The sequence below is a fragment of the Puma concolor genome, chromosome D3 (assembly GCF_028749965.1).
Source record: "Puma concolor isolate L17-30 chromosome D3, mPumCon1.1.hap2, whole genome shotgun sequence".
Classification (NCBI taxonomy): Eukaryota; Metazoa; Chordata; class Mammalia; order Carnivora; family Felidae; genus Puma; species Puma concolor.
Window position 1 is genome coordinate 7,625,377 of NC_141678.1, and position 14,295 is coordinate 7,639,671.

The 14,295-nt window shown below is 47.3% G+C and overlaps 1 protein-coding gene across 4 annotated transcripts in view; it reads right to left on the minus strand.

Annotated features, from left to right (window-relative positions):
- The window catches only part of CFAP251 (cilia and flagella associated protein 251), a 69,060-nt gene that overhangs the window by 10,069 nt on the left and 44,696 nt on the right, over positions 1-14,295 (minus strand). For 2 of the 4 annotated variants that reach the window (XM_086681607.1, XM_025933215.2), the window contains exons 18-19: positions 12,188-12,278; positions 11,835-11,978 (exon numbers count right to left, since the gene is read on the minus strand). In XM_086681607.1, the coding sequence (XP_086537733.1) occupies positions 11,835-11,978; positions 12,188-12,278 (235 nt within the window). Of the gene's footprint in view, positions 1-6,952; positions 8,309-11,834; positions 11,979-12,187; positions 12,279-12,312; positions 12,426-14,295 lie in introns of those variants that run through there. The other 2 variants (XM_086681608.1, XM_086681609.1) reach the window with 2 other exon arrangements.

A 14,295-nucleotide genomic window follows, 5' to 3' on the forward strand; every position in this document is an offset into this window, starting at 1 on the left:
GAGCTGAGGATGGGGGGGGGGGCGGAGTGACTATTCACGGGTCACTGCATTAAGTGTGCTGATGGGTATGAGGTTTCTTTTTAGGGTGATAACCATGCTGTGGGATTAGATGGTGGTGATGGTTGCACAACTCTGTGAACAAACTAAAAGCCCCTGAATTGTACACTTTAAATGCATGAATTGTATGGTATGGGATATATCTCAATAAAGTCGTTAAAAGGAAAGAAAAATACGGGCGCCTAGGTGGCTCAGGTGGTTGGGTGTCTGACTCTTGATTTCAGCTCGGACCATGATCTCACAGTCTGTGGGACCGAGCCCCATGTTGGGCTCTGAGCTGATGGCGCGGAGCCTGCTTGGGATTCCTCTTCTCCTCTCTCTGCCCCTCCCCTACTCTCTCTCTCTCTCTCTCTCAAAATAAATAAACATTTTTAAAAATCTTAAAAAAAAAAGAAAGAAAAATAATACGAGGTGAAGTCATGGCAAAGGCAAGTAACAAAGTAAGTATTTTTTTAAAATATATTTTCTACCATCACTATGTTCTAACCTGTTCTAATCATAAAACCAGTAAAGATAGGATATGCTTGTTATAAAAAATTTAAGCAATGGAGATAGGGAAATGAAGTGCCCTATAATTCCCCATCTCTCAGCAATAGCCAGTGTTTGATGTCCCAGCTTTTAGGGTTTCTTCCTTGTTTGCACTACAGCACATGTGTAGAAACAGAACATGGGGTCTGGGCCCGGCCAGCTGGGGCGCAGACGCAGCTCTACCCTCAGGGGCTGTGACTGGGAAAGCTTCCTCACCTCCCTAAGCCTCACTTCCCCATCTGTGACACTGAGACAATAAAAGCATCTCCCCACTGTGGGAGGGAGGACTGAAGGACGGTGGGGTTAGCCCAGAACCTGGCACAGGGTGAGAGCCCCAGAGAGAAGAGCCTGGTTGGTGCTGTTGCCAGTGTTATTACGGTATTATGGTCACCTCCATTCTTTCTTGGTGGCTGCGTGGCATTTCAGGATTTCTTTCTTTAAATGCATTAAAGTGTGAACAATAGAAATCATTTTGTCTTGCCCTCATCTCTCTGAAGGAGAGACACCCTGCTCACTGGTGTAGGGACTCAGCTGACCGGGAAGGCCTCCCCACAACAGTGGGCCACGGGAAACAGCTCCTGACATTCCGGCTTCAGAGCAAATCCAACACAGTGACGGCTTCTTTTCAAAGTGCAAATCACCAAATTCCCACTGGGGTCTTTATCAGAGCAGAAATTGTGCCTATGACCACTGGCTCAGATTTCTCCTCCTTGTATGGGGAAGGCTGTGCTGCTTGGCCACAGTCCCTCCATCCCAGCTGGGACCATGGTTTAGCCACAAGATTAGCACAAACGGCTTTGGGAGGATTTGTTTGTTTATCTTTCTGGGTTTTGTTCTAGATACAAAAGCAACACAAGCTACATGCTTGCAGCTAAGAAAAATTAGAATAAATTAGAATACTACAGAAGTGTATGTATGAGTCCCCGCCCCCACCCCATATATAACCACAACTGTCTTCTGAGGAGGGTACGAGCCACTAAATAGGAAGTTTTTTCATTTATAGACCCTTGAGATGGGCTTATATTGCAGGTTTGGAAACCAGCTAAGAGCCCAACTGCCACGGCTGGCAGAGGGAGAACGTGGAGTTCCTGGGGGCGCACCAGGAAAGAGGGGGAACAGAGCACGGAATTCAGCATGGGGCCAGCAAGGAAGCCCCCGTCCGGGTCCTTGTCAGGACTGGGAAGAAGGTCTCAAAGCAGTTTCAGGTAAATTGCTGTGAAATGTGCTTACGTGTGACTCTTTCTGACGATGCCCAAATTTTCAAGAAAGTTGTCTTGTGTGTGCGGGCTTTTTGTTTTTGCGGAAACCAAGGAAAGAGCTGAGAGTATCAGGTCTGGAATGATGTGGGCTAGACAGAGTCCACACACACACACGTGGACGCCCCCCCACCCCCAGGGTAGCCCCAAAACTCTGGAACCAGAGCCAGGTTCCATCTGGTACCAGGGGCCTCTGTGGACATGGGGTTACGTGTACAGAGTGGGAAGTAAAAGTTCTCCCAGATCCCAGCCCTCAGAAATCAATGTCATTGAGCGTTTGGAGCATGTTCTTTCAGAGTTTTGCTAGGAGTGTACGAATATATAAATTATCATTAATGAGATGAGATTATGCTTTACATACTGTTTTTCCCTTTTCCGTTTAAATTTTTTTAATGTTTATTTTTGAGAGAGAGAGAGAGAGAGAGAGAGTGTGTGTGCGTGAGTGGGGGAGGGGCAGAGAGAGAGGGAGACACAGACTCAGAAGCAGGCTCCAGGCCCTGAGCGGTCAGCACAGATCCCGACGCGGGGCTCGAACCCACAGACCATGAGATCATGACCTGAGCCAAAGTCAGATGCTTAATGCTTAACAAGGCCACCCCAGCGCCGCTGCCCTTTTCCATTTAAATAACAAAACCTGAACATTCTTTGAGTCAAGAGATATAGGTCAGTTTCACTTGTTAAGGACTGCTAAGCGTAGGTCTGCCTAGTTCATTTATCCCATCTCTTACCAAGGGACATTAGGGTTGTTTTAACGTTTCATCATCAGGAAAATAAACGACAATTGTCCTTTCATATGCACATCACTCACATTTGTGTGAGTTTTTCTGGAGGACACGCTCCTAAAAGTAGATTAGGTGGGTCCAAAGACACGTAAAAAGTTAAACAATTGTTGGGGCGCCTGGATGGCTCAGTCGGTTAAGCGTCCGACTCTTGGTTTCGGCTCAGGTCATGGTCTCGCGGTTCGTGGGTTCGGGCTCCACATCGGGCTCTGTGCTGACAGTGTGGAGCCTGCTTGGGGTTCTCTCTCTTTCCTTCTCTCTCTGCCCCTCCCCTACTCATACTATCTCTGTCTCTCTCAAAATAAATAAATTAAAACTTTAAAAAAGGAAATAAAAAATCAAAAGTTAAACGATTATTTATTTCTTCTCTAGACACTCCTAAACAACACTTAAGTGCTGTTGTTGAATATACCGAATACTTCAGGGCTACTATTAACTACTCTGAGATCAAATAATAATGGCCAGGATTCTATTTTCCTTGTTGTCTTTGCAGCCACATATGACCAAAGAGTGTCCGTCATTCATTCATTCATTCATTCACTCACTCATCTGACCAATATTCGCTGAGTGTCTATTTATCATGTGAACACTTGCCAGTCACAAACAGACGTCTCTGCCAGGGTTGGCCTTACATTTATCGAACTAAGTGGTTACACTACTGTTAATTCACTGCGAAAACCTACCAGGGTTAAACACCGCTCTGCAAGCTAAATAGAAACGTAGCCACCAGTAACCAGGGAACACATGTGACAGGTGAGCCCTGCCCCAACATGATACTCCAAAGTCCTGGAGGAAAAGAAAACTTCTACAGACAGATGATGAAACTCTGTCTTATGTGAGCTCAACTATAGGAAACAATGACACGTAAGTTTTGGCTCCTTCTGTAACACTATGAACAGTGTTAATCTTTCATTTAAAAAATGAAGATGTGTGGGGCTCCTGGGCGGCTTAGTCGGTTGGGTGTCCGACTTTGGCTCAGATCACGATCTCACGGTTTGTGGGTTCGAGCCCCGGAGCTTGCTTCAGATTCTGTGTCTCCCTCTCTGTCTGCCCCTCCCCCACTTGTGCTCTGTCTGTCTCTCTCTGTCTCTCTCAAAAAAAAAAAAAAAATCTGTAAGAGCAGCCCAGCCCGATGACTTTGGCTGTGTTATGCCCAGGTACAGTGATCTGCAAAGGATGGGAGTGGTGAGGGATTCTTTGGGGAGGGTTATATTCTTGTGTAATTTGGCTTCAATTTACCACACTGACTAGAGTGAAATCCCCAAGCCAGTTAAAATGACATAAGAAAAATATAAATAATGCATAGCTTTGGTTGGGGCGGGAAGGCTGAATCTCTGTGACTGAGTCTTTTATGTAACCAAGTTTAGCCGGGCAGACTTCTTCTTCGTGCAACTTCTCGGGGGAGGGGGAGCAGCTGCGTCTCAATAGGAAATGTTTCATTAACCACGACAAAGACTGGATTTAAAAGTTTCAAAGCCCTGAAAACATTTTTATTGAAACCGCTATAAATCCAATGTGAAAACAAGAGACCAAAAAGCTCTCCCTGTGCAGCTTCAGACATGAACTGACTCATCAGCTAGCAAAGTTTGCACACTCACATGGCCACATCTGGATCGGGGGTCTTCAGAGAACATCGCCAAAGAGTGAGTGTATTTTTCTTTTAGGTGGATTAAAAACCCTGGAGTCCAAGGGATTAATGAAGGCATTCGAGCGGGGCACTGAAAGCCTCCTTTTTAACAGCGGGAGAGATGTATACAACAGCCATTGAAAACCTTGCAATCACCATTTTTATTTCTATTTATGTTTGTAACTAATGCTCGATGTCACTTTGTGACATTTGTTGAAGACTGACGTTTTTTTTCTGGGTACCTTTTACTCATCAACGAGACATGGAGAGGCTGTTAGGCTCTATTACATCTTGCCAATGACCGGGTAACTGCTTATGCCTTAGTGACTGCCCGTCCTTCTGCAGGAAGCAGGGAGAGGCTGGCCACTCTGTGTCCACCCTCCGTCTGTAGCAGTTCATGTGGCCGGTGAGTGATGGTCACTAAGGCTAAACGCCCAGAATTCCCTCACTAACCAGGCACGACTGCAGAGGAGGAGGACACGCTTATATAAGCTCAGGGCTGAAAATCGAGAATCCTGAAAGGAGTGCCTGGCTGGTTCAGTCAGTAGAGCCTGCAACTCTTTTTTTTTTAATTTTTTTTCAACGTGTTTTTAATTTATTTTTGGGACAGAGAGAGACAGAGCATGAACGGGGGAGGGGCAGAGAGAGAGGGAGACACAGAATCGGAAACAGGCTCCAGGCTCTGAGCCATCAGCCCAGAGCCCGACGCGGGGCTCGAACTCATGGACCGCGAGATCGTGACCTGGCTGAAGTCGGACGCTTAACCAACTGCGCCACCCAGGCGCCCCGAGCCTGCAACTCTTGATCTCAGGGTCGTGAGTTCAAGCCCCACACTGGGTGAAGAGCTAAAGAAAGAAAGAAAGAAAGAAAGAAAGAAAGAAAGAAAGAAAGAAAGAAAGAAAGAAAGAAAGAAAGAAGGGAGGGAGGGAGGGAGGGAGGGAGGGAGGGAGGGAGGGAGGGAGGGAGGGAGGAAGGAAGGAAGGAAAGAAAGAGAAAGAAGGAAAGAAAAGAAAAAGAAAGCCCTTAAAAAAAAAAAAAAAAGAAGAAGTCCTGAATGAGAAGCCTGCCATCAGTTTGATGACTTTCAGTCACTTAGCAAAGTGCCCTTACCAGATGAGTCAAGGAAACAATGAACTGGTTTTAGAAAGGAAATTTCGAGCAAAGAACCACACGGTCGGAGGAGTGTTCGTCTACAGGCCTTTCACAATCACACGTCCAGAGATGAGGACTTGAGGATGAAGACAGTAATACTGGATGGTATTTTCCGAAGACTTAACACGTGCCACGTCCTGCGCTACATAGATGCTCATTTAATCGTCCGTCATTCTGGGAGGTGGGCGCCACTACTATCCCAGTTTTACACTCGAGACAGAGACTCGGGAGAGATCCAGGAACTCGACCAACTCTTCACCCCAGAGCCCCTGACGTGGGAGCCTGGGCTCCCAGCAGCTATCGGGTGCTACATCCCAAGTAGGACGGCTTGGATCTGCGACCTTCAGAGAGGCACCGGAATGCTTGCCCACAGCACATAAGTGACCGTGAGCTGGAGACACCCACTGGGGGTGGGGGAGTGGGCAAGGAAGGACCCTCTCCCCAGCTGGACGACTGAGTAAGGGACACCTCAGTTCCAGAGGCTTCTCTGTGAGGTAGGAGTGCCTGGAACCTGCTTCAGAATAGGCCACAGGTGGAGAGGAAGTTGGGGGGTCTGAATGTAATAGGAGTTGATAATTGTTGAAGGTGACTGATGGGTACACAACAGTTTATTACACTATTTTGTCTGCTTTTGTCCATGTTTGGAATTTTCCAAAATAAAGAGTTAAAAATAAGTAAAGAGGGGGCAATCGCATCAACCTCTTAAAAAGAGCACACCATTTCAGGGTGCCCAGCTCAGTTGAGCGTCTGACTTCCACTCAGGTCATGATCTCACAGTTTGTGAGTTTGAGCCCCGTGTCACCCTCTGTGCTGACAGCTCGGAGCCTGGAGCCTGCTTCAGATTCTGTGACTCCCTCTCTCTGTCCTTCCCCTGCTCATGCTCTGTCTCTCTCTCAAGAATAAACAAACAAACAACAAAAAAAAAAGAACACACCATTTTGACAGGAAATACTGAAGTAAGAAGAGGGTCTGAGTAAGCACCTATTCTGTGTCACACTGGATGGGGGGGGGCGCTCCTTGGACTGCTGTCCTCAGGTCCTCATGATGACATACAAGGTCAGAGCTGCTTCCAGCCTCATCTGACAGATGGGGACGCAGGAACTCAGACTATAGTGGAAATGACTTGCCAAGGGAGCCAGTAGGTCAGCCAGGTTCTGCATCCCTGCCCTTCCTACAACATCTGCTTTTCCCTCCTCCTCAGTCTGGAAGTACTAGGCATTATGCCAGCCAATCCCTCGAGAAGATGGGTATTAGCTTAAGATAAATGTTTGGCTAAAAAAAGAAGATGAACCATAGATACAATAGAGAAGATGAAACGCAGAGGGAGTAGAGCCTGAGTGAGAAGTCAAAGGCAATATTTCCAGACTGAACTGAGACAGGTTTCCACAATCAGTCCATTTGGGGGGTGCTATCCTGCACGTATACACCTCACTTCAAGACTCCCAATGTCCAATAAACTTTTATTTTTTATTGTTCTTCAAAGTTTATTTATTTATTTTGAGAGACAGAAAGAGAGCCAGCTCACACACAAGTCGGGGAGGGACAGAGAGGAGGAGAGAGAGAATCCAAAGCAGGCTCCACGCTGTCAGCACGGAGCCCAATATGGGGCTCGAACTTGTGAACCGTGAGATCTCAACCTGAGCCAAGATCAAGAGTCGGACGCTTAACTGACTGAGCCACCCAGGTGCCCCTTCAGTAAACTTTTAGCGCCTCAGAATAATGGACGCATTTTTTTTTTTTCTATGCAGAATTCCATTTGGAGACCACTCCTCTGCCCCAGAATCCTCATGCTCAAGGTGGCTGACCCTGCCTCTGATTCCAGGTGCAGGGAGTATACAGGCCTGGCCAACCTGAGCAGCACCTGCCCAAGGACAGTGGCCAGGAGGCTGGGGGGTAGTCACCAGGGCTCTGGGGTTGTGCATGCTGAACATGGGCCAAGGGACCCCCTGAGAAGAAAGGCAACACGGAGGCAAGTGAGGCCCCGGAGGAAGGACACCCTCTAGGGGCGGTGTGAGTGCCCGGATGAGGTTACACTGGGTGTTACCGCTGCCTCTAGAGTCGGAGTGTGGCGACCCAAAAACTAGTTCGCCTTAGGTTTCTATAACCCGTAACCAAAGGAGAGTCCTGACCAATAATCCTGTTTCGCTGTGCTGAATCGTCCTTCCTCCAGCGTAAGTGGCCTCGGTAAACACCTCAGGGGCCAGTGTGCTAAGGCAGGGGTTTGAAACCTGGTGGGGGGCGGGGGGAATGCAGATTGCCAGGCCGCATACCTGGAGATTCTGATTGGCTAGACCCAGGATGGGCCCAGGAATCTGTCTCCTTAGTAAGTGCTCCACGTAATTCTGATGCAGCCTGCCAGTTTGGGAACCAATAGTCCAAGGAGCGTGCTTTGGAGCTACAGCTCCCAGGAACACTTTCATGTGGGTCGCGTCAGCCTCAACTTTCTCCCTGCCTGCTTCCATTTCCGGGCATGTACTTTTACCAAAACGTACATTGGTCAAAAGACCTTTTGATGGGGCGCCTGGGTGGCTCAGTCGGTTGAGCTTCCGACTTCGGCTCAGGTCACGATCTCACCGTCTGTGAGTTCGAGCCCCGCGTCCGGCTCTGTGCTGACAGCTCAGAGCCTGGAGCCTGCTTCGGATTCTGTGTCTCCCTCTCTCTCTAACCCTCCCCTGCTCATGCTGTGTCTCTCTCTGTCTCAAAAATAAAATAAAACATTAAAAAAAAAAAAAAGACCTTTTGAGGAGCTTGTTAGAATACCTGTTGAGCTTAAGGTGCTCTCCCTGGTCTCTGCATGGTTCTGTGGGCTCGCAGAGCTCATCTTTCCAGATGCCATGTGGAGAATGAAGGTCATCTTCCCGTCACACCCAGAGCACACAAAACAGGTGGTTCTAGGTGGGCCACCAAAGCTAGGAGAAATACCAGGGACCACAGCTTACACCCCTAAAACGCACCAAGCCACCAGTGTGGGCACCACATCTCAGCTGGGTCTCAGGCCTTCTGTATGCCTGACGGCGGGCCGTGAAATGCTACATTTTTGGAAAGCTGTTTGGCAGCACAGCCTTGAAGTTCCTATTCTCTGACCCAGTGATTCCATTTCTAGGACGCTGAGACTGGAAAATAATCAGAGGAGTATGCAAAAACTGCACACAGAGATGCTCATCACAACCATGTCTCTGACAGCCAAACACTTCAAGACAATCTACATGGCTGTCAGCTGGGGACCGGCTCAAGCAAGTACCCAGCCTGTAAAAAGCATGTTGTCTACATCAAACGAAGCTCCCGCCTGGTGGGGTGTCTGGGTGGCTCAGTTGATTGAATGAGCACCCAACTCTTGATTTGGGTTCAGGTCATGATCTCATAGTTCAGGGGATCGAGCCCGACACTGGGCTCCGTGCGGGCAGCATGGAGCCTGCTTGGGATTTCCTCTCTCCCCCACCCTCTCTCTGCCCCTCCCTTGCTTGTGTGTGTACACATGTTCTTTCTTGCTCTTGCTCTCTAAATAAATAAATAAACATTTTTAAAAAGCTTCCGGGGGCGCCTGGGTCACTCAGGTGCCTGAGTGTCCAACTTCAGCTCAGGTCACGATCTCACAGTTTGTGGGGTTGGGCTCTGTGCTGACAGCTCAGAGCCTGGAGCCTGCTTGGGATTCTGTGTTTCTCTCTCTCTTTGCCCCTCCCCTGCTCGTGCTCTGTCTCTCTCTCTCTCTCTCTCTCTCTCTCTCAAAAATAAATAAACATTAAAAAAAATTAAACAGAACATTAAAAAAAAAACTTCTGCACAACAAAAAGAAATTAGTAAAATGAAAAGGTGACCTATGGAATGAGAGAAAATATTTGCAAACCACATATCTGATAAGAGGCTACTCTCTAAAATATATAAGGAAAACATATAACCCAACAGCAAAAAAATAAATAACCCAATTTAAAAATGGGCCAAAGACCTGAACAACCATTTTTCCAAACAAGATATTCAAACGTGAAAAGGTGCACAATGTCACTAATCATCAGGAAAACACAGATCAAAGCCATAATGAGCTGTCACTTCACACCTGTTAGAGTGGCAAAAGGTAACTGGTGACGAGGATGTGGAGAAAAGGGATCCCTTATGCACTGTTGGTGGGAATAAAGAAAGAAAATGTGATTTCTGTATACATCACGGAACACTATTCAACCATAAAAAAGAAGGAAATCCTGCCATTTACAACAACATGGATGAAACTTGAGAGCTTTATGCTAAGTGAAACAAGTCAAAGAAAGACAAATGCATGTATATGGAATCTAAAAAAACAAAACAAAAAAACCACAACACCAAACTCATAGAAAATAGAGAGTGGTTGCCAGGGTACAAACTTCCAGTTATAAGATGAAAAAGTCCCAGGGAGGTAATGTACAGCATGACGACTATAGATTTTGAAAGTTCTCACCACACCAAAAAATTGTAGCTACACGAGGTGGTGGATCTGTTAACTGACCTTACTGTGGTGATCGTTTTTGCAACAACACATATATAAAATTACTAAACTGCATGCCTTAAACTATATAGGTTGTATGTCAATTTTGTCTCAATAAAGCTGGGGGGGAAAAGTATATTGTCAAGGAATTTTTGCCACCACGCTTACAAAACAACAGTTACTGAGAATGTTGACACAGGAGTGCCTGGGTGGCTCAGTCGGTTAAGCATCCGACTTCGGCTCAGGTCATCATCTCGCGGTTTGTGAGTTCGAGCCCCGCATTGGGCTCTGTGCTGACAGTTCAGAGCCCGAAGCCTGCTTCAGATTCTGTGTCTCCCCCTCTCTCTGCCCCGTCTCTGTCTGTCTCTCAATAATAAAGTAACGTTAAAAAAAAATGTAAAAGAATGTTGATACAAATATATACATATATATACACATACACAGATATGCCTATATATTCACACAAATCTGTACATATGTACATGTATATGCACACATCCTCTGTAAACTGTTGATATATATTGTCACAGACACATATAAGCCATATAATGCCAATTCCTTATTTAAAAATATAGATGTATCTATATCCATGCATAAAACAATAGAAGGAAGTCCACTAAAATGTTAACAGTGATTATCTCTGAGTAATTTCTATTTTCTTCTCTATAGTTCTATTTTCTTTAAAAAAAATTTTTTTTTAATGTTTATTTATTTTTGAGACAGAGACAGAGCATGAACGGGGGAGGGGCAGAGAGAGAGGGAGACAGAATCGGAAGCAGGCTCCAGGCTCTGAGCCATCAGCCCAGAGCCCGACGCGGGGTTCGAACTCACGGACCGCGAGATCGTGACCTGAGCTGAAGTCGGACGCTTAACCGACTGAGCCACCCAGGTGCCCCATATAGTTCTATTTTCTAAATCAGGGTAAGTTACAAAATTAAGGCATATCCTTTAAAAATCATGTTTTCAGAGAATTACTAATACATGGAAAATGCTTGTGAAATGACATCAAGAGGAAATATAGGATAAAAATATATATTCAACACAATACCAATTAGGTTTTTAAATTATATATATATATATACATATATATATATATATATGAAATATATATACAAAATTTTATATAGATATCCCGGAAAATACTAAAAACTGTTAAGTCTGTGTAGTGGGATTATTAGTATTTTCTTCATTTCATTTGTGTACCGTTTCCAAGCTTTCTTTCCTTTTTTTTTTCTAAGATTTTTTTTTAAATGTTTATTTACTTTAGAGAGAGAGAAGGGGGGAGGATCCAAAGCTAGCTCTGTGCAGGGCTCAAATTCACAAACTGCGAGATCATGACCTGAGCCGGAGTCGGAGGCTTAACCGACTGAGCTGCCCAGGTGCCCCAAACTTTCTACAATGAGAATGTGTTAACACCTCAAGTCTGAGAGAAAACCCAGTCAGTTGCATCGTAACCACGGTTTCTAAGGGGAGCAGTCTCCCTCGAGAGCTTCTGGTCCCTTGCGGCCGGGCGTGTTGTGTGAGGTCATGAGGAATGACTGTGTCTCCTGAGCCCACAGCACAGGATGAGCACCCACCTCCCAGAGGCGCCCCATTCACACAGGCCAGGTTAACAGCAACTACAAAGTGAAGGTCATCCCAATAACGACCATTTACAGGGCTTTTCCTATGCGCCTGGCCCTGTGCTGAGTGCTTTGTGGGCATTTCTCAGGCATCATCTCCTTGAACTCATCAGGGGCCAGTCTAATTCCAAACCCAGGCTCTTACTGGCATCAAACTCTGGTAAGGAAGAAGTCTTTAAGGACTATCTTTATGGTAAGTCTGTTTCTAAGGAGAGTGTCTGGGATGCCCATAATCTTCTTTTTGATCCGTTTACGTAAGAATAATGTTAAATTTTTACTTTTGACCTATAACTGTTGCTCCCAGAGGTCGTTTTCATGAATAACATGTCCCACTGCGTCTCTTGTTTTCGTTCCGCCTACCTTTTCTTCCGAGGGGTAAAAGCCAACTGCTCTCATGACAAAAGGAAGCTCCGACAGGCAAATGTGTTCCGACACCTTTCTGGTCTCCATTGTATCAATTCCTTGACTACGGAGCTGAGAATAGTAAAAATAGTCTTCCAGCTCCTATGTGCAAATACAATGAAACACAAGACACATTTTGGCTCAAGTCTGCAGCATCCATTAGGACTTCAAGGACATTTTCTAGAAAGTACGTTCAGAGCTCAGTGGGGAAAAGAGCTTTGGGAAAAAGGCAAGAAGGTTCATCCCGGGCTCATTTGTTTCACAAACTTAACTAGATGTTACCAGGAAGTGTTTACTCTGAGGACAATTACCCTGTAGAATTTTCCTTCCCTGCCACCAGCCACCAGACCGTAGAACGGGGTCAAGTCTTCGCCCCCGAGAGAAACTGCAGCCTCCAGAGCACTAGAACGGTGACAGAAACATCGCTGTTAGGGAGCGCTCGCGCCTGAGCACTGGCCAGCCCGAGTCCCGCTGGCACTGCGGACCTCGGCAGGGTGTCACGATGCCCATACAAGTAGGGTCTCGGTAAACTTGTCAGGAAAATTCCTTCTGAAATGAAGCCAAAAACGGAAAATTCAATTTCAATGTAGAACCTGGTGGTACAGGGTACCTGCCTTAATGGTAGTGATATTCTCTCGCCGATGACAGGGCAGGCGCTTGGCAATTTGTGGGCAATCTTCGGGGAGCACGGCTCCTCCCCTGAGGGAGGCAGGGAGGGGGGGAGGGAGGGAGGACCCCTGTGCACTGAAACCACAGTGCATCCCAGTGGAGCCGCGTCCCTCGTGAGATCTGTGTATGACCAGAGCCAAAAACCGGGGTAAGTGCAGGTACACTGCCAACACTAATTGCTTCCATAAAAACTCGGGAGGCCACAAGGGACCCATGCCAGTCAGATAAAAATAACCCTCTGCTCTCTAACATGGGGTCAGGTTTTCTAAAAATAGGCACCGTAAATGGTAAGAAAACCTACTTTTTTGTATGAGACTGACTCTGCCTCGCACGAAATACACGTAATAGGAAATCATTGTAATAGTCCACTAACTGGATTTCTGCTAATCAGGCCATTAGCCTCTTTGTGGAGTTATTAAAACACACTTCGGTGCAGACCACAGCAGGGAAGTGGTTAAGTATCCAGAATCTGGAGTCAGAGGGACACGCGTTGAGTCCTGGCTCTGCCACTCACAAGCAGTGTGGTCACGGGTCAGCGACAGCCTCCCTGGGCCCCAGTTTCCTCATCTATGAAATGGGAATAGTCACAGGTCTGCCTCACAGGGTTGTTTCGAAAATAAAGTGAAGGCACATAAAGGGTTTGACACGAAGCCCTTTGTTTTCCTCCGTGATGAGCGTTTGTTAGGTGTGGTGTTGAATCTGAAAGACCGGATGTGAATCCCAGCCCCACCACTTACTCCAGTGCCTGGGGGGGGGGGGGGGGGGGGGTGTCATTTAGCACCCTGGAGCTAGTTTCCAGATATATGGGGGTACCACCGTGGGGACATTGCCAGTCCCTGCCTCCCAGGATGGCTGTGAGCATGAAATCAGAAAATGGGTGGAGAGCAGTCAGCACAGGGCCCGGCCCAGCGAAGGCTCAGTACGAGGAGCGATTATTACTGTTGAACTGGGCATCACTATTCACCTGCATGGCTCTCCTCTTCAAAGAGTCAGCCACAAAAGCGTGCTGGCCCTCTGTCGCGGGAGCCCGCATAAGCAGGCTACCTTCGGGTCTGGGGGAGCTGGTGTATTCTCCAGGGGGCCTGAGGCCCCTCTCCGGCAGGGCCCAGGCTTCACCCAGCTCTCAGCTCTGGTATTAGCTATCGAGGCAGGTATCCAGCGGACAGGGCTCCTCCTCTGTGGCCTCCAGGCCTTGTCCAGCCCCAATCCCGACAGGCTCTGTGGGAGACCACTTTTAGCCACGTGGCCCTGGAACAGGGCCAGGTAAAGGCCAGAGGCGACACAGAGGAGCCTGTCACTACCAGGAGTGTCTGGGAAAGGCTCACAAGAGCTCCGGATTCTCTGGAAACAGCACTCTGGTGGTCAGGACCGTACTATGCACCCTACTTCCTGCCCGCCGCTGACTGACCCCAGAGAGCGAGAGGGACAGGACTGGCCTGTCCAAGCAGAGCTGGAGAAGGAAACCCACTCCCTCTGCGGTGAGAGCTCCAGTTTGTGAAATCTGAGGACGGTCAGTGGCCATGTTCACTCCGGGTGACAAAATCCACTTGTGCAGAGAATGAAGCCAGTAGCAGAGCCCCACAGAGAGCAAGTGGCGAGGGCACCGCGTGCACACGCAGTCCCTGCACCTCGTGCAGCATGGTTACCTGAGATGCCCATGACCTTCTCATTAATTCCCCTTTGTGCTTCAGTTGGGTTTCGAATACTTGCAATAAAAAAAGGGGGTCATTAGGGCACAAAGGGCAAGGAT